We start from the raw sequence: 22,910 nt of genomic DNA, 5'->3' as shown, positions 1-22,910 counted from the left end.
TTGAGATAAAAAAATTATCATTGAAAATTGCACACAACATGAATATGAAAGGTGCATTCACAAATACTTGCATTCTAAATTAGACAGTGTCCATTATATCATTATTTGATTTGATTGATTTGAATGAAATTGTTTTACGATAAAAGATTTTGGAACTGGAAAACAGAATGTAAGTATCTTAATTAAATGATTATTAAATATATAGAAATAGTATATATTGTATAATATAATAATATTTTAACTTTTACCATATGTCGTACCTACTTGACTTTCTATATAATTGAAAATGAAAAACATATATGATTGAATTTTGAACCCGCGCCATTCTTAATAATTGATAGATGACGTTTTGACTTCCGCAATTAAGTGAGATTCAAATAATTCGATTGCAATTTATAATATTACGAATAACAAAAATAGCACAATAATTTATTATCATTAACCGCAAATTATTATTGTAATTCTTTAATTCACAATTATGATTAATTTAACAATAAAGTTCATAAATACATCGCTTACACACTCTATTCCTCATGTATTTCCGATAAAGCTAACTGGTTCACCGATTCAAAGGTTTATAAGAATGCCTTGTGACCAACCAGGTAACATCTATATTGATACCATCTTTTGACAATATGCCAGTCTCAGCTGAGGTCGGGTTATCTTCATAGTAGTTTTTTTTACGAGGAATTATAGATTGTTGGCCGGGCCATTCTCCCGAACACAGATTGGAACACCAAAAAGTTCATTTGAATCAGTCACAATCCACTGAGAAATTTTGAGGGAAGTTGAACTTTTTTTTGTTTTTAAAGATTTTCTTTTCTCGATAAATTTTCAGTGAGTTTCTCGAGTATTTTAGAATATTTTAACAAATGTTTTTAATTAAAATACTGAGTAAGTATACGTTTTGGTGATTCTCACTTATAAATGATGGTTGTAATTGAATGATTTATAGAAAATTCTTGTTGTAATGTAGGTATATCGAATTTATTGTTTTGCTAATCGGGAAAAATCCTCATACTATGAGGTTACATATTACCATGTGGTTGTCAAAAAGATTTTTCTAATTTGTTGCTCAAAAAAGTTAAGGAAAACTCACGAATCTACAACTGAAAGGAAAATTATCGATTGGCAGTCAGAAAACATAAAAAAGTCTTAGATATTCTTCTAGTTTAATTTAGAATCTAAAAATCATATTTCGTTATTTTGAGAATGCAATATTCCTACGAGAATCCAATAATGTAGAGAAATTTTATATATAATATGACATAAGTATAGATCATTATTTGTACTTATCATATAAAATGAAAAAAAAAACGATATGAAATTTGCATTCCCAGAGTTGGAATTCGACTAGTGTCTTTCTTTCCAAAAGATTGTTATGAAAATTTCATAAAAATCTCGCTTTTTACAAAATGCGGTTAACTATAATATCGTTGAAATCTTGCACAAGAAGAAAAAGCATGCAAAAAGTAATATATGTGTTATTAATATAACCACAACTTGCAGAACAAAACATTGCACACTGGATGCGATTTGCAACTTATATCAAAGAAACGTACCTAGTACTGCAACGGCTAGAAACTACATTTTTATTATTTTTTGCTTAGCCACATTTTAACCACTGTAGTACGTGATTATAAAACTATGACACGTATTTTCTTAGACCTTAGACAGACCAATTAATCCAATAATTAGTAATAATTCAGAAACTCTACAATAAAATTACTGTGACATTCGAAAGTATTGATTGATGTCATTGATTTTGTCTTCTCCAGAAGCTCTTTCCTTAGTCCTCTCGATTCACTCCCGGCGCTATACAAATAATTTGGATATGCGTCCTCAAATCGCCACTTTAATAATTAATGTTTCATTAATAGTGGTATTAATTTCATTGATTATTTTATTTTACAACGTTTTTATTAGGTCGTATTATTATTTGTCTGGTGGTTGTTTATCCGGTACAAATCTTGCAATCAATTTTTAACTAACTTCCCGACTAGCTAGACATTTGAAACTTTTAGAATATATCAGAACACGATGCCAATGCATTTTTTAAATTACCCATCTTTAATTAGAATTGAATTCATTGTCAGTTAATTCTGTTTTGTATGAAAAGTTATTTCGGAAGAAATCCGTAATCCAATCCACTATTATTGGTTGCTAGTGGTCTGGGGTCATAGCAACTAAATTATTAACATACTCGTATACGTGCGTTACTATGGAAATCAATATGAATGTCAAAATGACATTTCAGTATTATTTCTATCAAGTACAATTTTTTTTGATCGTTTAAGCTAGTCAAGTCAAGTTTATATGATTCAACAGAAAATTGAAAAACGTTGTATATAAAAAGTTCTTTTTATCTTGTAATTATTATATATTGAATTTATTCCTTATTTTATTCAAAAAAAATAATTTGATATATTAGAAGGTGTACCAAACTATAAATTAAAAAACATTACGATTGAGTTAGGTAACTGTGTAAGTAAAAAAAAAACTAAAAGATGCTGACTGTTATTATTAAAAAAAAAGTAAAACTAACATTGCATGCGATGCCAAAAAATGGAGACTCACTTCGAAATGAATGGAGAAACGAAACTTGCTTCGGTATTCGAAAACATTGAGTAGCGTTGCACTGGTAAATAAATATCCAGCAGAGTGCAGTGAAAGTTGACGATCTTTTAAAGGCCCGCAAAAAATGCGAGGCTCATTCAAATCGTACCTCGCCAGCTAGAATAAAGCGCGAAGCCTTCCTTACAAAGTGTCTTACAAAAAGGAAAGAAGTTACACTTCGTCACGCCGATAATGTTGAACTAATGCGTCTGTCTGTCCAGTGCCGCTATTGTAAAATTATTATAGGTATAAATACGAAAATAAAAGCATTCAAGTGCGAATGCAATGCAATCAGTAACGTCCTAAAGCAGACTGTATTAATATCACCCCATACCATGATTATATATTAAATTAATAATAAATAATATCAGTATCAGACACCAAGCGTTGGACTATCACGCCGTGGGTCTCAGGTTCGAATCCTGGGTATGGCTAGTCAGGGTATGAACCTAATAGGTTCAGCAAGTGGCTGACATCCATTTCTCGTAAAAAACAAAATCTGTTAATACAAACCTCTACACTATGGAGGCCCATATTATGATCCTATTAGGATCGGACATAGTCGAACAAAAAACAAATATAAGTATCGAAGGCAACAAAAAAATCATAACAGAGCTTATATTGTAAATATAATACTTCATTTTGCACCTGTATTGAAAGAAAAATATAAATTACAACATATTATGCTGGAAAGCAAAGTGTAAAAGTTAAATTAATTAACAGTTTTTTACGAGAAATTGTTCGATGAATTTTCGAAAGAAAAAATTCGATCAATGTAGTGGATTTTTGCTCTGGATAAATTCAGTGTAGGATTCGAACCCACACCCACTGTGGTACAAATAACATATTATTGTCAAAGGTTGTAAGATTTGTACTATAATAAAATAAGGTAAATAGTAACTGCACTTAAATCCGTTTTGGGTTGGAGAATCTGATATACAAGATATTTAAAATAATACATATTATCACGCAGATGTTCAGAAGATTATTGTGTAGGTTTTGGATAGGTAATGGTGATTATGGTTTGAAAATCGACCGGTAAACATTTTCTTTCAGTTCGTCTATACTTTCTCAACTTTCCACGCTTAGTCAGTGCTTCATCAGCTGTATAACTCTAAGGATCGTCATTGAATGTAACGAAGACTTGAACAATTATAACCAAATAACAAATGCTGTTATTTTATAATATGAGCTTTTAAATTTCCGCGTCGCATAGAAACGCGTCCAGTAGGATTATGAATACAGGAACAAATTGTCAGTCTTTTTGGCCATGCTTCCAAAACCTCAAAGTAACTATATACATAATATAGACACGTAGTAATCGTACACGGCCAAAAATTAATTCTGTGTGTAAACAAATAAATTGACATATGTATGAATGAGTTAAATGAGTATTTTTGTTTATAATGCATATAATATAATATGCGTAAATAATAATAGAGGAATCATATCAGCCGCCTTTGAATTAGGAAATTTCACACAGATATAAATGTACAATTTTTTGAAAATTAGTGACTTTTGAATGTCTTCCTGTTTCCTTTCACGCATTGAATTATTTTTTGAATTTATTACCAATGACGATTACAGCCGTACGTTTGAAAAAAGATCGTCAATAATGACAAGCTTTACTTTCAAACCTGGAACATTATCGTTTAAATATCCACACATAGCATCTCAAAATTTGTAGCTCATAAGTAATTTTATACAAAAGATATCGAAGAAAACCTTCAATGGAGATAGGGCCTAAATGTATTGCAAGTGAAGTAATAAAAGCATTCCTGTCCATTAATTTTAATAAAGCGTTAGAAGGATTTCTTGTTGAAGGTTGATTTTGCATAGGTATAACGTCTCAGGTTCGAATCCTGGGTCTGGCAAGTACACATATTATTTTTCAATTTGTGTATGAGACAGAGTATGGACCTAATAGGTTGAGCAAGAGGCTGAAATCCATTTCTTGTAAAAACAAAATCTGTTAATACAAACCTCCACAATGTGGAGGCCCATAATATGATCGGACATGGTCGGAAAATTAAACGATAGCAATTTTTACATGGAGACTATATAACTCAGAAAGTTCAATTAGGCAAAATAAAGATTATTCCAATATCCATGTTTTATACTACGTATGTATTTTATTTATATTTTACTGTTGATTATTTATTACCCTTCATATAACAAAACACTCAGTTATACAAATGTTTAGTCGATTTTCAATTTTTAATTTTGTATTTTTATCAGTAAAATTATAGTTTAATATAAAACTAATAATATACTCACTAATTATTTTGTAGAATATGTACTTATATGTAAATGTATGCTACTAAAATGGAAAGGTATAATTACGACCATTTATTGGCCTCCAATACAGCACTGTGGGGCAATAAATAATCTCAACTTCTAAAAGATACACACCTATTCAAAAGCCTACATAAACAAAGTGAAATTTACCAGAAATATTTTCAACTCATAATGGTAATTGTTGTATATGCGTCGTCGAAGAATTGAGTGGAGTATGTTATTAAGAAGTGTTTTTATTTATGGATTATCACCATAATAGTAATAATTAATGATAACTAACAAACTTTTATAGATTTACAATCCAAATAGCGCACTTACATAAATAAAAGGCCTGCACAATGAAAATATGGGATTGGTTCAATACTAGATACTCGACTTTATGGAGAAGTAAACAGAACTATAAGAACAGACAAGACAAAAAGTTTAAAAAGTTCTTTTTATATAAAAAATATCTATTAGAAATTATATTTGCATAAACATTTACTGAATACATATAATTATATAAATATTTTTATTTTTACGAAATATTGGATAGTGGTAGTCGCTTAATACCGGGCAGAGCCTGTGGTTTCTCGACTATTTTTAAATCTTAGATATATTGGAGAATTCTAGAAAATAAGAATATTTGTTTTCTCGAGAATTTGAGGTTGGTTTTTGGAGAATTCTCGAGATCCTCGATTTCTTGCCGATTTTTATTTCATTTTTAGCGTTTTAGCAGAGTTACAGTCGAGATGAGTTTCAATATGTGACTGGGGTAATAATAGCAATGATTTTTTTCAAGAGTCTTCCCCGTGTGACGTTTATGAGCAATATTTATTTCTTTAAAACAACTTCATATAGTTATGTTTATAATATTTATTTATTTACAATATATTTGCCTTCATTTATCTATCTTCTGTCTGTAACGCACAGGGAGTAAAACATAATCATATACGAAACTGTGGGGTAGAGAGCGAAAGAGAGAGAAGAGAATATATTAAAAGGGTTAAGGTGAGAGAAAACATATGTAAATGTATATGAGAGAGAGAAAGACAGAGAGAAGACGTAGTAAAAGGGGTAAGACAAGAGTTAAGGAACGTAAATGTATTGAGAAAGAAGTGACAAAACGTATGAAAATGTGTAGGAGAGAACGAGACACGGAGAAAAAATATTAAAAAGGGTAAGGTGAGGGAAATGATGTGTTTAGAGAGGTTTTTCAGTAATATTGTCTAAATATGATTTTAATTAAAATATTTACATCTGCAGAACTAAGTCATAACAAAGAATATTGACAGTTGGTGTTGCCTTCAATATAGTTTTATATAATGGCTTACTATCGAAAGTAATAATACTTATATATATTATATACCACTGTACCGTTTTATTGCGCTGATTGAAATACGCACATATAAGATGTCAATTTGCATAATTTTTCAATACTTAATAAATGTATATTGTGTGGTTATTAAATGCATAATTAAGTATAATTGAATGACATCTTTATATGTCATGGTAGACGGGATTCGTCTACTTTCGAGTATTCGCCAGTGACATGTAGGTACAGACACAATAACTAAGAATTTATATTATTTCATTCTCAATGTATTGTTATACTTACAATAATTAGTGTGAATGTATAATGTATCTATAATTTAAAAAAATATATAACCCCGACATTGGTTAGATTTTACATTGCCAACTTCGGACAGCAAAAAATATTCGTGTTCACTGATCTATATTATCATTTAATTACTAACGAGTTTGTTAAAAATAATAAATTAAGTCTATTGTCAGATAGTAATGTAAAAGTTTTTTTTATCATACATACCTACAAACTAGGTAATAACTTTTAGCGTTGTCGTTGCGTCACTATGTAATTATTATTTTCGTTTCGATTGCCAGCCAAAAGCGTATAGTTTTTTTATTTATGAGCAAAGTAAAAGTGTTGCTTTTACTTCAGCTGTGATTATATAATCAATTTGAAGCTACAATTAATTATTTGACCAATGTTGCATTTTTGCGTGTGTACTTGGTAATTATACAAAACAGCGTAAGATTGAGAGTAATTTTTACATTTGTTTTTAAATACAACGTAAGTACCTTCATTATTCAGAATAGGAGAGTTTTTATTTAATTTTATTGAGTAGATAATATGTATATTGTATGAAATTATACTTTCATCATGATGAAATAGATTTATACAATCGTAAAAGTATGTATAGTCTATCTAATTATTTATAATCGTTTAAAGTTTACATAGGTACAATTATTTTTAGATGAAAGTTTTTATGTCGAGTATTCGTTAAGGCTATACTTACCTTAGTTGAGGCACGGTCTAAAAAGATCGTCGCTAGGCGATGCGCGGATTGCGGGTCGCGGGTGCAAATGACGCATGTCAAACGAAATATAATTTGTCCATTTAATGTTCTGTTTATTGTTTTATCAGTAACAATAATAATATATTCATTGACATATTTTCTTTTTAAAGTAAATGGGTAACTTTTTTAGTCATCTTTACACGATTTAAGAATTAATACGCCCGTCGCCATCACGAAACCAATTGACGTGTTTCCAGCTCGGTGTTCTCTCTCCGAATGGCAGCGAGTCCAAAATTTCGTCGCGCCTATAGTTGAAAATTATTTGCCGTTTCACTGATGTATCACCTTAAAGTCAACTGCTGTAATAAAAATTACCAATAAATTAAACGATACCTAGATAATTATAGCATATTATTACGTTAATATTATATTTATTTATTTATTTAAAAAGGGCGTATGCACATTACAATAAATATATACATAGATTTAAAAAGTAAATGTTTAATATTAAAGTTTTTTTGGTGATACAATAATATCAAATATTTTTTGTTTTTTTTTAATGTTATTTTTTTAGTTTTGCCGAAATATAAAGCTTTTATAACACGAAAAATTAATTACAAACATGATAAAAAAATATTTATTTCTTTTTATTATGAAGAGGTTTAAATTTAATTTTATTATAAATCTCATTTAGTGCTAACACCGCGACCAGCGCGTTTGGAGCAGTTGGCTATTAGATATATATATAATTAACGTGTTATTCAAATGTGGTAATTAAAAGGTCAGCAGTGATTGTGATAATAAATAAAATAAAACAACTGTGTCAGCCATACCTAATGAAGTTATATCATTTACCGTAATTAATTAAAAGGTGATTGCCTTTTATTTGGCGGAATTTGAAGCATTCAGAGAGCGTAGTTATTAGTAATAATTCTCATGAGTCTAGCTTAAAAGATAGAACATTCACCAGTGCAGTGAAAGCTATAAGTTTGAATGCCACTCAGAACAACTTTTTTAAAAGATTTTTTTCTAATATGTACCTCAGTATGTTTATTATTATTGCATGTGTTTTTTTAAATTTAATATACGTACTTATTCTAGAATTGTTATATTACACCCATGATCAGCTGTTTTATTTTAATGGATATATTGAAACAAAATTAATAATATTTATACTATCGACCGAGGGTACTTGATGGATTTGGAATTTAAATGGTAGTGGATTTAAGTTTTGTATTATTCCATTTGAGTCGTTTTTGCGACCCGGGTTTCGCTTTTCGGCATCTTCAGACACTATGTGCACTTACCAATGTTAAATACACACTGAAAATGAATACAGTTAATTCTAACTTATATAATAAATGAACACAATAAAGTATGTAAACAATTTATCATCTACATATTAAGTAAAGGATCATAATAAAAAATAGGGTTTGTAAAAACTCTTACATTATAGATAACTGGATACCTAATCACTAGTAATAATACATACACTTTAAAACAATTTAAAATTAGTAATGGTTAAATATTAATAACAAACATGATGTATAATCAAATGAACTTTAAAACAGACCGAACTAATGAATAACTTAATAGATACCTATAAAACAATTATTATTGAATGTGCGAATTGGTATCATAATTTCATAATTTATAATCACAAAGTTGCTGATAGGTAATTAATGTAGTCATTAAAAATACTTGTCATTCTGCATAATAAATTAATAATATACAATAACAATATAAGCTACAAACTGCTAATTGGACATCGTTGTGTATTTATTAATAAAACGTCATTTTTGCTAAATTTAAACTTGCGAGATTTTTAGACCACTTACGCACTTTCGACTGGTCTCGGGCAACCACGAGGCGGAAGAAAGGACATTAGCGTATATGCACATGGTTGCGGCAAGCTGTCGGTTGCCGAAGACTGAAAACATGAGTTACTCGGCGACTAGAGTAAAGGGCAACCGAAGGGATAGCTTGTTTGTTATCACGCGTTCCGCACTGCATGACCAACCATCAATGAACTTCTCAAAGTAACAAATAATTTTCATTCTGGCATGATGCACAGTCTCATATTCGTATCCTGGCCTGTGATTGACGGTCTCAATTCATTCAACATCTCGTCAAAAGATCTTATTGACATTCTAACATAATTGAAAAAAATATTTTCATACTAACTTTCTCAAATCACTGAAAAACACATTGAACATCCCTTTACTACGACGTTCTTGTAGTAGGGGGCGCACCCAATATATATTTTTTTTCTTCCTCTGCTTCTTGAGGAACGCTACTGCAATAATATTTTCCACGTCATGTCGAGACTCAGTCAGCGTGATACTGAAAGATTTTTCGTATGTGGTTGCCCTATTGGTCTCTCGTCTTTGGTCGCCCACTTTCTGGTTGCTGATAACCATGGTTGCCGGAAACTGGTCAACAGGGCGTAAGGGGACTTAGAGCGCGATGCAGAACCATAGTCCCTAACCATGCGCATATCTTTAACAGGCCAGTATCGGCAACTTAGATTGCGTCACCTACAGTATACATACATAATAATACTTCATAATTATAGCAGGTAGTAAATCGACGAATAAAAGGCAGTGTCTCAAACATTTAAAATACGGACAAGATACGCATATATAACTAAGTTAATCTACGAGTAACTCTGGATGGTGCTTATTGCAAAGATAATTCAGATGGTTCTGCATCGTGTTCTTAGACTAGCATGTATTTTTATATTCAGTTGATTTAATTTGGAGGTTTTATAAATGGTTATATTTCAAAACTATTTAATGATGGGTTTTTAATATTATTTTTTATTTGTTTCAGAGGAGTATTTCGAAAGCTGTGATAGACCGTGCCATGAGCTCGACTGGCCAATGATTTGTAGGGTTAAGCTAACTTTAGAAGTCTACAAAACCCTTAGCAAGTAAGATTAAATTTATTTTTTATACCATTGTTAATTTAAGATTTTTAATAATAATTAATATTGATCACATTCTGAATAAGTAAAGTGGAAAATACATTAAATAAGATGCTCTCATACTTTTTAATAAATCAACATATTTTAAGATTCCTAATGATAGTACTATCGTTTTATACAATTGACTGTACATTTAGTAAGAATCCTACATTAAAAGAGTAGGTATGAAACTTTAAATATTAAGCTTTCACAATCGTAGAGCGATGAGCATTATATTTTAATATAATATGATGTACAGCTTTTAAAACCAATTAGAATATACAGATATGGACAGGGTTAGGTTTATCATAAATTCCAAAAGAGGTGGGGACTCCAGAGATTCTCAACAATCAAATTACTTTAATAAAGCTTCTGGAGGAGAGTGAGTGGTTATTTTCCATATTATCATAAATTAAAAGATCTTTATGCAACACCAATGTCCAAACTTGATAGACTTAATTTGCTCTAATGTCAAAAGTTACTAAATACTAAGTGATTTTCGAACAAAAAGCAATAATGCTAATATTTGAAAAATATGTATTTTTAAATAACTGTAACGAGCTTTTTTGGGCAGCATACTATATGATATTACCTCAAGGTCCCTTCATCTGCAAATACGACCCTGTATGTGGATAGCCGTATATTATGCTTTTTATAATTCTTTAAAAATAATCTATGTTTTCGTAAAACCACATCTATCGAAAGAAATCTCAAGTATTAAATATCGTATTTTATAATATCGGTACCATTTCACGAATGCATATTTAAATTTCTATAAATAATCAAAATTGAAAATATTTTCCAGATCTTGCAAAAGTTGTCCTGGGAACACAACGGACTGCAACCGAGCGCATTGTGTGAGCGCCGATGGCCACTCTCGAGGAATTCTGGCAGCCAATCGTCTCCTACCTGGACCCAGTATCCAAGTCTGCGAGAACGACATCATGGTGATAGACGTCGTCAACAGAGTACCTGGTCAAGGCGTGACTATCCACTGGCGGGGTCAGCCGCAAGTCGAGACGCCTTTCATGGACGGAGTCCCAATGATTACGCAGTGCCCAATACCAAGTTATACGACATTCCAGTATAAGTTCAGGGCATCAGCACCTGGTACTCATTTATATCACGCACATTCTGGTGCGGAAGCTTCTGATGGACTATTTGGTGCTTTAGTTGTTCGACAGGCTCCCAAGATGGAGCCACACATTGGTCTTTATGATTTTGATAAAAATGAACACGTCATGGTTATTTCTGAATGGAGTCACGGATTCGCCATTCAAAGTATTTTAGATACACTACCTTTATCTGTCAAATCGATTTTGGTTAATGGTAAAGGGGAGAAATTAAAAACTGAAGAAGGAAGTGATATAGTTTCAGTTGAAAGTCCTCTTTCAGTATTTAATGTGACTTCTGGAAAACGTTACAGATTTAGAATAGCACACGCTGGAGGTGTAAAAGGATGTCCTGTTACTTTAAGTATAGAAAACCATAGAATACTGCTCATAGCATTAGATGGTCATCCAACTACTCCTCAAGAATTACATTCATTGATCCTTGGAAGAGGAGAACGAGCTGATTTTGTTTTGAATGCAAACAAACCAATCGGTTCTTACCGTATAAACGTTTCTACTGTAGAACATTGTGCTACACCTGTTTATAGTGCCGCCATTTTGAAGTATGACGGAGAAATTGATGCAAAATTTGTTGAAGATATTGGTGACAAAGGTAGCGTTCTTGTCAGTAGTAAAAGTGTCATGGCGGATAGTGAGTTGAATACAGTAACGACAGAGAAATGTGTCGATGAAAAGACTCTGTGTGTGAGTGAAGTGCAATCGTTAGTTGAGTTACCAAAGGAATTGAGAGATGAAACATTGCAGACGACAATTTATTTGCCATATTATTACAAAAAGTCTGACCAGCATCCAAACACAGGTATGTTTATTATCATTATAAATCTAATTATACGACACACATTATAGTGAGATAGTATTACAAAGTCCAAAAAATTATTTTTCGCAATTGCGTTGTGCGCATGCGATGAATGCAATTATTATAGTATTCGCAAAATCCCGTGCCAGATAGGACTGCGTTTACCGCTGTAGCGAAATATAAGTTTAAAGCAAAGCGTTAGAGCGGACCCTTTTTTGAGTTGCTCCGCTCCAGCTCCGCTCCGGGACCTAATACTTGCTTCGGCTCCGCTCCAGGATCTGCTCCGCTCCGGGTAAAAAGTTTTAATAAGTATTAATTGTATACAAATGTTAAAAAATAAAAAATGAATAGAATTAAAATAATTGTCATTTTCATTATTAATTCTATTAAACAAAATTACCGACAGCAAATCGTCTCTCATTATTTTCCTCTTCTGTCAAAAAAGTCTCAAAATATACTGTTTTGATTGGATTTTAGGACGAAAATTTAATAATAAAATAAAATATCCGGAGCAGTGGAGCACTACAAATTTTCGGTGCTCCGGGTAAAATCTCATTGCTCCAGTGCTCCATGCTCCTGCTCCGAGCTCCGCTCCAACGCACTGTATAAAGTGCTACGTAGTATGTTTTAAAATTCCACTCTATCGTATATTTGGAAATATAAGAAAAAGAGAAAAGAGAAAAACACACAAGATACCTCATTTTCTTCACGATATTGTATGAATTATATCTTCCAACCTCAAGTCAGTAAAAGTGAATTCATTATGAAAATGAGTTAAGTGTAAATTTTGTACGTCACATATTACAATATCTCCCAGCGCAAATAAATCATCGCGTGAGTCTATTTATAACAGAAAGAAACCCGATATTTATAAAATGATAAAGCCCTAAATCCATTATCATTAGGCTCCTGAAAAATCTTCATAAACGTTTCCTGATTAAGTGTTCAATTTGGACATAAGATACCTACAGATATATCAATAGTGAAAAATAAACAATTTATTTATTCAATGAATAATTATTCACAAGAAGAATGTTCTTTGTCGATTGTTTTTTATATTGAACATAGGTAATTTGAAAATACCTCAGATATATATCTACAAAGAAAACTATTTGAAAAAATACATTTTACGTTAAAAAATTAACGCAATTTGATAAACATTTCAAGATGTATATAGATTACTAGTTAATTTTGACGTAATTAGATAGTATTCCCGTGCCCAATTGGTAAAGTACATTGGTGCGAATTCAGTGGATAAGGGTTCATGTCCCGGCGGGGTCGTATTTTTTTCAAAGATTTTTTTCTGGTAAGTATATTATATGAGGTGTTTTAAAATTATATAATATATAATGGAAAATGTTGAATAGTACCTACCTAGTTTACTCTTTAAATCACAATAGTTTGAACGAAACCATGAATGTTATTAATAATTAATATTCGACATTTTTACAACGTTTTTATTAGGTCGTATTCTTATTTGTCCGGTACAAATCTTGCAATCGATTTTTAACTAAATTCCCCACTACCTAGACATTTGAAACTTTTAGAATATACATATATAGAATATTATATCAGAACACGATGCCAATGCATTTTTTAATACTTTTAGCCATTTTTAAATAGAATTAAATTCATTTTCAGTTAATTCTGTTTTGTATGAAAAGTTATTTCGGAAGAAATCCATAATCCAATCCACTATTATTGGTTGCTAAGGTCCTAACAACTAAATTATTAATATATATGTGCGTTACTAAGGAAATCATTATGAGTGTCAAAATGACATTTCAGTATTATTTCTATTAAATACATTTTTTTTATCGTTTAAGCTAGTCAAGTCAAGTTTATATGATTCAACAGAATATTTAAAAACGTTGTATATAAAAAGTTCTTTTTATCTTGTAATTATTATTATTTCTTTTATTTTATTCGATTGAAATGCGAACGCTTAACAACTATGATGCACATACAAATCCTATCAAAATCCTAAACGTTGTCCAGTTTCATAAATAATTCATTCGGAGTAGTTATGGTACTCGTAGTAAAATATGGAGATATAGGGAGTGAATACTTGCATATTCGTTAGACACCATATTCTATTGAATGCCCTTTATTGGAATACACAAGCAGTAAGATTGAATCACGGGAGCCGAATGTAACTTATTGTTGAATATAGTAATATTATATTTAGCAGTCACGAAAGTATGTGCAACGTACATATTATTATTGTTTTCTCGAATGCTCTGCTCGTAAAATTGGTGCGGATGAAATACCAATTTTGCTGTTGCAACAGATTTTATCTGTCAATAAAGTTATCTCGGAACACTATTCGAATCTGCTCATTTGACTTTCACTTCATTTGTCACAGCCTCTTTGACACAGATAATCTTATATACCTTACCAATGATATATTATAATGGTCGCAATAATTCACACATTATATGAGTACGTATGCCGTCAAACGGAGCTAAAGCTTTCTTCTGATTTTATCTTTTGTAAATTTCTTTGTGTAGGTAATGAGAATGGCGAAGTTAAATTTATAAAAGGAATCGTAAAATCAACACAAAGTAATTGATTTAAATATTTTATGTTAATGTTTCCCAATGAAATTTATTTATGACACCATTTTAAATGATGAAAATCATCCTCTGGGTAGAAATTTAAAAAATGTAATAAGTTTCTAGGTTATATTTTAAATATAAAGTTATATTGTTTGAAAGGGAAGGCAATTATATTATTATATTTTGTCCGTTTACATGTTAACTAACAATTATTATAGTACCAGATTAATGGTTTATTATATTAGTAAAAAAAATACAAATAATATAAAATTGATTGAAATATTGTCTTTCTTTGAAAATTCTTCTAATTACCGATATAAAAATTGATGCTTTTGATTTAATTTTGTAACTTCGTTTTGGTTCCAAAACATTGTGAGAATCTAGTTTTTCTTCAGGATTATATTCTTCACGAAAATAAAAGAAAAAAACGAAAATTCTAATTTTTGTTGACATTAATATTGATATAAATCAGATTTTCAAAATTCATATAACACAACCTGGCTGGTTTATCTTGTAACAGACGAAGAAATTAAACTTAGTCATTATGTAAGTACCTATTTTTTCTTACAATGGTATAAACCACAAGGTCTGCAAAATTAATTATTTTGTTATACAGCCATTAAAAATATTTACAATTAGTGGTGTTCCTGAGGATTCCTCTATTTTTATTAGCTATCTTACAACGTAAATTAATGTGAATTTTGCCGTGTAAAGTTTTTGATAAAGGTGACTTATTTAAATGAAGTTGACTAGTTAATTTTGTATAACTATATAATCGATGCCAGTTAAATAAACATTCAGTCGGTATTACCGAACAAAATAATTATCTACGTTATGGAACAAAAAACATCATACGATATTCGACAACATGAGCGAGAAGTATTACGTAATAGCGATACAATAGTAATCAATGATACACATTATATTTACCTACCTATATTATGTTATTTTGTGGTATTGGTAGATACGTAGAAAATTATTAACTGTTAAATAAAAAAATAGGTAAGCAAACTGCCAATTGAATTTGACACCCCTTCTTCGTTCGTCATCAAGTATAAAATAATATATGTTATACACTCGACCTTAGAAAGGAAAAAGGACATAATCCACACAAATCAAATTTTGCAGGAGGCACAAAAAGGTTTGGTTTTCAGTCAAAGTGAAAATATAAAATATACATAACCGTGACGTGCATGATAATTAACAATTTGGTTTTGATATTCCTAATCTAATATTAATTATTGAGTTAATTAAAGAAAAACCCACAAAAATTATTGTTATGTCGTTTTTTCCAAATATTTTTTTTTTTACATTTAGAGCTAAATTTAGATACAAGTTCTGCATTTTCAGCTTGTATCATTTGGAAACCACATGTATTTAGTCTTGTACAACGTTATTATTCAATAAAACCTATTTTGAAAAAAAATGAGGGTTACGTCCTTTTTCCTTTCTACTGTATACATAAAAATGGTTATTGTCTACTTAGTGTAAGCCAGCGGCAAACAAATTTTGAAAATAGATATACATACATCTGTTAATTCGTTCATTCACCCTTGAATTCATGAATTTTGCCGAAATCGGCTATGAAAACTATTTCCGCCTGGCTTCCAGTAAACAGACTTGTACCGAAAAAACATTTTTAAAGCTATAGCCGAACGATAAATGATTTGTTCTTTCAAAATATTTTCATTACATAAAAATAAAGATCATTTTACATAACACAATACACGGTTGTTAGGTAATGTCACTTTTGGTCTTTTAAAGACCACACAATAAACATGAACAATTCGCATTCGCGGCTGGAGAAAGTTTTCACGGTCGAAAAACAAAGTACTAAAGTAAAAAAAAGTATTAATCTACAGGAAACGATTAGCCTCTAAATTTTGTGTATAAAACTCAGCCCACGTATGTCGTTATTATGTCAGAGAGTGCGTGATGTATATCAAATTATATCTGATGATAATCTAACCGTAAGAACAGTAATTTCATTTTATTCAACCAGAGGCATTTCCGTATTGTAAATTAGCTGGACATGACTTTATGTGGCATTATTCTCATGATTTAGAGAACTAGTCATTTTATTGAATATGATGCCATTAACACAGAATCGTCATAACGTACTATAATCCACCAACTACCAAAATTAAGACTATTTTTTATGTTTTAGCATTATTATTCAGGTTGTGGGTATACCTACATGAGTTGAGTGTATATCGTCTCTGTTCTGGAAGACACACACTAACTGGAGAATACTAGTTTTGAGTAATTTCACTTTGAAGTTGTTAAAATGTTTGAAATGGTCTATCATGTGAGTTTATTGAGTAATCGTAAAAAGGATGATTTTAAAATAAGACTGTTTATTTATTAAGAAGGTTTCCAGACGGTAAAGTTTGAAATAAGGAACATTTTGGTATAACTAACTCAATATGTCATTTTTTAGAATTAGTGTCTTCTGCCAGAATAGAGACGATATTATATTGGAGTAAGTGTTTGACAAAAGTGCATTTAACACACTAGGCCGACTATAAACTGAGAATTATTGAAAATTTGCGGCGCCTTATTGCAGACGTGAATGCCTCTTCACCTAATGTATGTACGTATTGTTTTAACTTTATTTTTGTACTACGTGTAAATATTTATTTTTGTTAGTTCACCGTGCTAAACTCAGTCAAAACACACTTAAGTGCGTGGTGATCTTGGGTATTTCTCCTGAGACATTCCTAGGCGTAAAACTGCTGATAATTCAACACATTCAAACGTAGGGCCTCATGACCGAGACCGAGAGTTGTGCAAAGCGGTTGGTTTGGAAGGGTTTATATTTGTATTATCAATAAATTCTTGGAAATTTGCGGCCACTTATTGCAAACGTGAAGGTCTCTTCACATATTAAGTAATTTTGTATGTCCTTTATTTTTGTACCAAGTATTATCATTTATATTTATAAGTTCACCGTGCGAAGTTTCTGTAAACTCAGTCAAAACACACTTAAGTGCTTGGCGACCTTAGTCATATGTATCTGCTCCGATATTCTCATAAAAATGTGCTGATACGTCTTCACTGTCAAACGTAGGGCCTCATGATACCCTAGATTAAGTCTGAGTGTAGTGGTTTGGAGGGGTCTATGGCTGTGTTATTCATTCTAGGTAAAAATATATTATATTCATTAAAATAAACATAAGAGTATTATGTATTAGTACAGGTATTCCTTATAATTCATTACGATAACGACAGATTTTATTCGTTAAATAGAAAATAATCTTCATGATCTAAATAAATAATTTTCAAATTATGCATATTCAATATACTTACTAATTCAACTGGTAGAATTTACGTGGTAGAACTCTATTTTAATGATTTAGAAACTATTTTTTTTAACTAGGTAACAATATTGTAGAATTAACTAATAATTATTATTTCTAAACCATTAATATTCCAGATTATTTTTGAGAGATATAAACCACGTTTCGTGTCGATTTGTGAAGCACGTTTATTTATCTTCGTGATTTAAAAAAATGATGAATAATAATTATTATCTTCGTATATATTGTGCAATATGAAAAGGTGCTACAAATTTATTTCATAGAAACTTCATAGGAATACCATTACTTCACTTGTTTATGACGTGTAGAATCTATGGTATTTAATAGTCTATATATTATCTAGAAATTACTTATTTGTCAGAAGTTTGTTATATTTTATATTAGGTAGGTACTCGATAGTAGGGATTCCAATCCCGGGATCCCGAACTATTTTCGTTACCTATGAATCCCGGGATTGGTAAACATAATCCCGAAACTTTCAGGATTGATTTTTTATGGAAAATAAAATAAATATAACAGAAAAAATACTTTTATTTACATATAACTTACATTAGAAATAAACTGAGTTTGAATGAAGTTTGATTTATTACCCATGTGTTGCCAATTCATTTTATTTTTTAACATAAATTAATAAAAATGAGAAAGATTGTAATAAAACAATCCTTCGCACTTTCAACAAAGTCATTCCACCATGATCTCATACGTTTTACGATAGTTTCAAATTTGTTTGACTTAGATTTATGAAGCGAAAAGGCCATACGCCATGATTTACTTTACTATTTTAAATCTCGCTAACCCATTCATTAAGTATTTACTATCAGTAGCAGTAATTTCATATAATATAATATGTAAAGACTAAACACAATACTAATTCTACGAAATAAATGAAAATCGTTTAGATTTGTAAACAGTATAACATACATTAAAAAATCCACATAATTATGTATGCAGGTAACATTTGCGAAGTGAATTTGAGAGAAAGAATAAATAAATCAAGAAACATTTAGTTTAGACGTTTCAGCTATTTACCTACACCTAATCTGTCTTCTTTTTATAGAAAGTAACCCTTTGCGCACTACCAGAATGCTATTCTGGCTATTCTGGAGACCCACCGGTCCAGGTGGAATCTCCGGATAATAAATAACCATTTTTGCTGCCTTACGCAATCGTAACAGAAAAATAATAAATCCGTTTATTTAAATGAATTCAGAGGACGAAAAATTTTAAATAGAAAAAGTAGATTTAGTAAGAGAGTAGAGAGTAAAAAGTAAAGTAAATTATACTAGATTTATTTTTGACCGATTTTACCAATGTTAATTGTATAATATAAAAAAATAATAATAACTATAGAAAAAATGCCAATCCCGGGATAGTAGAATTGTAATCCCGAAATCCCGGGATCAAAATTTGGACTCGGGATTGGATTCCCTACTCGATAGTATGACAGTAAACATTTAAATAAAATTGTTGATTGTTTTTATTCAACTACGTCCTACATCATGGATTATTGTTGATTATTTGATTTTACACCCACGATGGCCGCGTGGCTTAAGCGTTGACCTATAGTGTCGTGGGTCTTAAGTTCGAATTCTGGGTCTGGCAATTACACATATTGTTTTTCAATTTGTGTATGAGTCAGATTATGGACCTAATTGGTTGAGCAAGTGGCTGACATCCAAATCTGTTAATACAAACCTCCACCCCGTGGAGGCCCATATGATACTATCAGGATCGGACATGGTTTAAAAAAAAAAGATTTTTATAAGTCAATTTTCGTTGTCGTAATTATTTATTCTTCATAAATCCCTAAACATCCCTTTAAGCCTGACAAGGCATGTAATATATTGAAATTATTGTGATTATTAAATTATTGACTTTCATTTTTGTTCTCCTGAGAAGTAAAATTATATTTCTAGTTCTAAAAATTGCCGCGTTGAATTGTTGAGAATATTAACAGGTAAAAGTTGTGAAGAGTAAATTTTATATCAATGATTCAGTTTATGAACAGTACGTAAATAATTGGAAACGAAAGTTTTGCGACAAATCACATGCATTTCATCTAAAGTTATGTCGGTAATAAAATATATATTATTATTCCTATGTTAATTGTAATAAATGAAAGTGAGTATGCATTGCTAGCATCTCACTTTCATGGTAATTTTCTCAATTTCGACATTTCCAAAAAGAAGGCTCCCCTAAAACGGTGCTTCCCAAACATTTTTCGCATCACAACAGACTTTTCAAATACATATAAATGATTTTTCGGCACATTCAAGGATTACGTATTTACGTAGTTTTTTTTCAAAGTCGCATATCTATTTCACTTATTATATTTTTAAAAACGTATGCAAATTTCTACAAAAGATCGCTCCAGGTGGAAGGAGATTTTTGTCAACGACAGTAATTTTTGTGATTACTATTCTTAGTAATAAGCCATAGGATACAAAGAGAGATGCAATTTGCATTACGACAAGCATGTTACATAAAATAATATGTTGATATTGTGGATACTAATCCTTAATAATATCACTATATTTTTGAAATAATGTTTTTGTTATTGGATAGGTATTCAATCAATAATTCATTTAACGAAATACTTGCATTTTTTAACAGAAAAGGTACACTGTTTTATGTTTGGACTAATGCTTGAATGAGATATCTTCTCAAAACTCTTGGTAAATAATTATTGTATTTTTTTCAAATAATTATGTGGTAGTAAATGCCAGAATAATTTATATCGCTTTTTCTTTAATATACGGAAAGTCGTCATTTATTGTAAGCTAGTATTCAGATAATTGAATATTTTTGAACATTTCTATCATTTTTAAAATCCAGGAAAAAAATTAACCGTAAAAATATCTTGTAGCACAATACTCAATTGCTCTGAGTTACGACACACCGGTTGGGAAGTTTTGTTGTAAGATACTCGGTCTGATTATTTTAATTCTGAATTAATTAATACATTTTGTTAACAATAATTATGTTTCATATCCACAAGTTTATAGCAACAAAACTCACAAACTACCGTTATAACTATTAAAATGACTGTAAACATAATGGTTTTAGTATAACCGATAAAATTTTCACTATAATTAAGTTACAAAAACAATAATAATATAATTATTACATAACTTTAGTTTAACACTTTACAAGTATACATATTTTTTGAATTGTTGCATTTTGAGATAAGTATAATTGATAAATATTCCAATTTTGAAATAAGTAGGTATTTATACTCTATGGCAGAGATTTTCAAAATAAACGGAAGTAGCATTTATTAACGTACGAGTATATGTATATTGCGAAAGTGTTTGTTTGAGGAGTGGAAAAGCTTAATTTAGTAAACATATTTAAAAAAAAGTCTTATTAAATTCACTAGGTACCAAATAGCAAATCCCACACCACCTAGCATGTGTCTTATTCTCCGAGGCTGACGTGTGATTCAATAATCCTATTGGAAAATTAATTAGTAAACTGACATGTTTCGTTCTTGATTGATGACTGTTACGTGGCTATATTTACCGAATCCTGGAATCGTCAGAATCTCTAAAATCTTTTGAAACCGTAACCGAGACTTCAACCCATGACTCTCGAGGTTCCATTATTTTTGTTTATTATTTTTAGTTATACTGGAACCAGTAATTATAAAAATGAACTTAATGATTAACAAAATTGTTTTTTTAAAGAACGGAAACTAAACCCCAGAAACTGAGTTCCAATTTTTGAATAGATGTAACCGAGCCGTGTTCGATTTTTTCACTAGAATCGAACATTCTAATAGCTTTGGAAGACATACATGTGTTGAGATAATTTATTATCGTACAATGAGGATGTTTAGATTTTGATATAGGTACGTGCTTAATTTTCAATCGAGTATTGAATCAAACTCGGTTTTTGTGGGCGTTATTTGCCATTTTATTAAAACATACTAAGTATTATAACGACATAACTGACTAAATCTAAATGTATTTATGCAAAGTGCTACAATAAAATTTGATTTAAAAACATGAACACTTTCAATTCGTTTCGCTCTCGAATTTTTAGGTTAGAATGTTTTGTACTTATTAATAGTTACAAAATATATATTATTTTATAAATTCGTGCGTGTCTACTCAATTTAAAATAGTTGAAATTTGAATAGTTTGAGATAAGTAGTTTTAGTCGAAACTATTAATATTTTATGGTTGTACAAATATTCGACTGCAATGTATTTTCTAGGTATACGAGGAGAAGTGAAATCTTCAAGATATTTCAATGAAAAGTATTTATGTTCTTGATCTAATATCACAAATTATCAAAATACCTCATATATTTCGGCGGACGTAGAAAAACGTACATTTATGTTGTAATTAGGGACTGCATTGCCGAAAAAGATTTTGCTGGAAAAATATAGATGAAAATGTTTCACGTTATATGACATGTAGTTGAATAGAATTTAGTCTCCAATCAATAAGACCTTTAAAAAAAATCATCTCACTTTTTACTAAAGGAAATAATGTCAAGAAAATTACCATGATTTAGTGCAAAGATAATATTGTATATTTAGTTTTGCGTGTTTTGAGAAAATAGAATTTTAAAATTTGAGATGCTGGGATAATTCAGGCTTTTCGTTTTAAGGAAATTTATGTACGCCAGTTCATTGAAAATTTATTTATCTTTCAAATTAGGTATATTATTTGAAGTTGGATATTTTAAAACCAGAATGAATTGTTTTAAGTTGTATAGAGGATTGATTGAACGTACAATATATTTGCATGAAAAACAGTCTAAAATTGGACATATTACATTTTAACATAAATAAAATCTACGTAAAATATTTGAAATGTTAATTATGAAGTATACAAAATTATATTTATATTGAAACTTAATATTATATTTACCTACCTAAATAATAATGATGATTAGATTGCAGACATTGGGTTGTCTT

The 22,910-nt window shown here is 30.3% G+C and overlaps 1 protein-coding gene across 1 annotated transcript in view; it reads left to right on the top strand.

The window, feature by feature from the left end:
- Nucleotides 1-22,910, top strand: part of LOC147064590 (multicopper oxidase 3-like) — a 38,179-nt gene that overhangs the window by 6,690 nt on the left and 8,579 nt on the right. Inside the window, exons 2-3 of the mRNA XM_085957584.1 lie at nucleotides 10,044-10,143; nucleotides 10,982-12,108. Of these exons, the coding sequence (XP_085813710.1) occupies nucleotides 10,044-10,143; nucleotides 10,982-12,108 (1,227 nt within the window). The remainder of the gene's footprint in view (nucleotides 1-10,043; nucleotides 10,144-10,981; nucleotides 12,109-22,910) is intronic.

This window comes from Rhyacophila brunnea, unplaced genomic scaffold, assembly GCF_057557595.1.
Source record: "Rhyacophila brunnea isolate RB1 unplaced genomic scaffold, BYU_Rbru_1.0 scaffold_7, whole genome shotgun sequence".
Lineage (NCBI taxonomy): Eukaryota > Metazoa > Arthropoda > Insecta > Trichoptera > Rhyacophilidae > Rhyacophila > Rhyacophila brunnea.
Note: the sequence above shows the minus strand (reverse complement) of the source record. Positions and strands in the feature narration are given on the sequence as shown.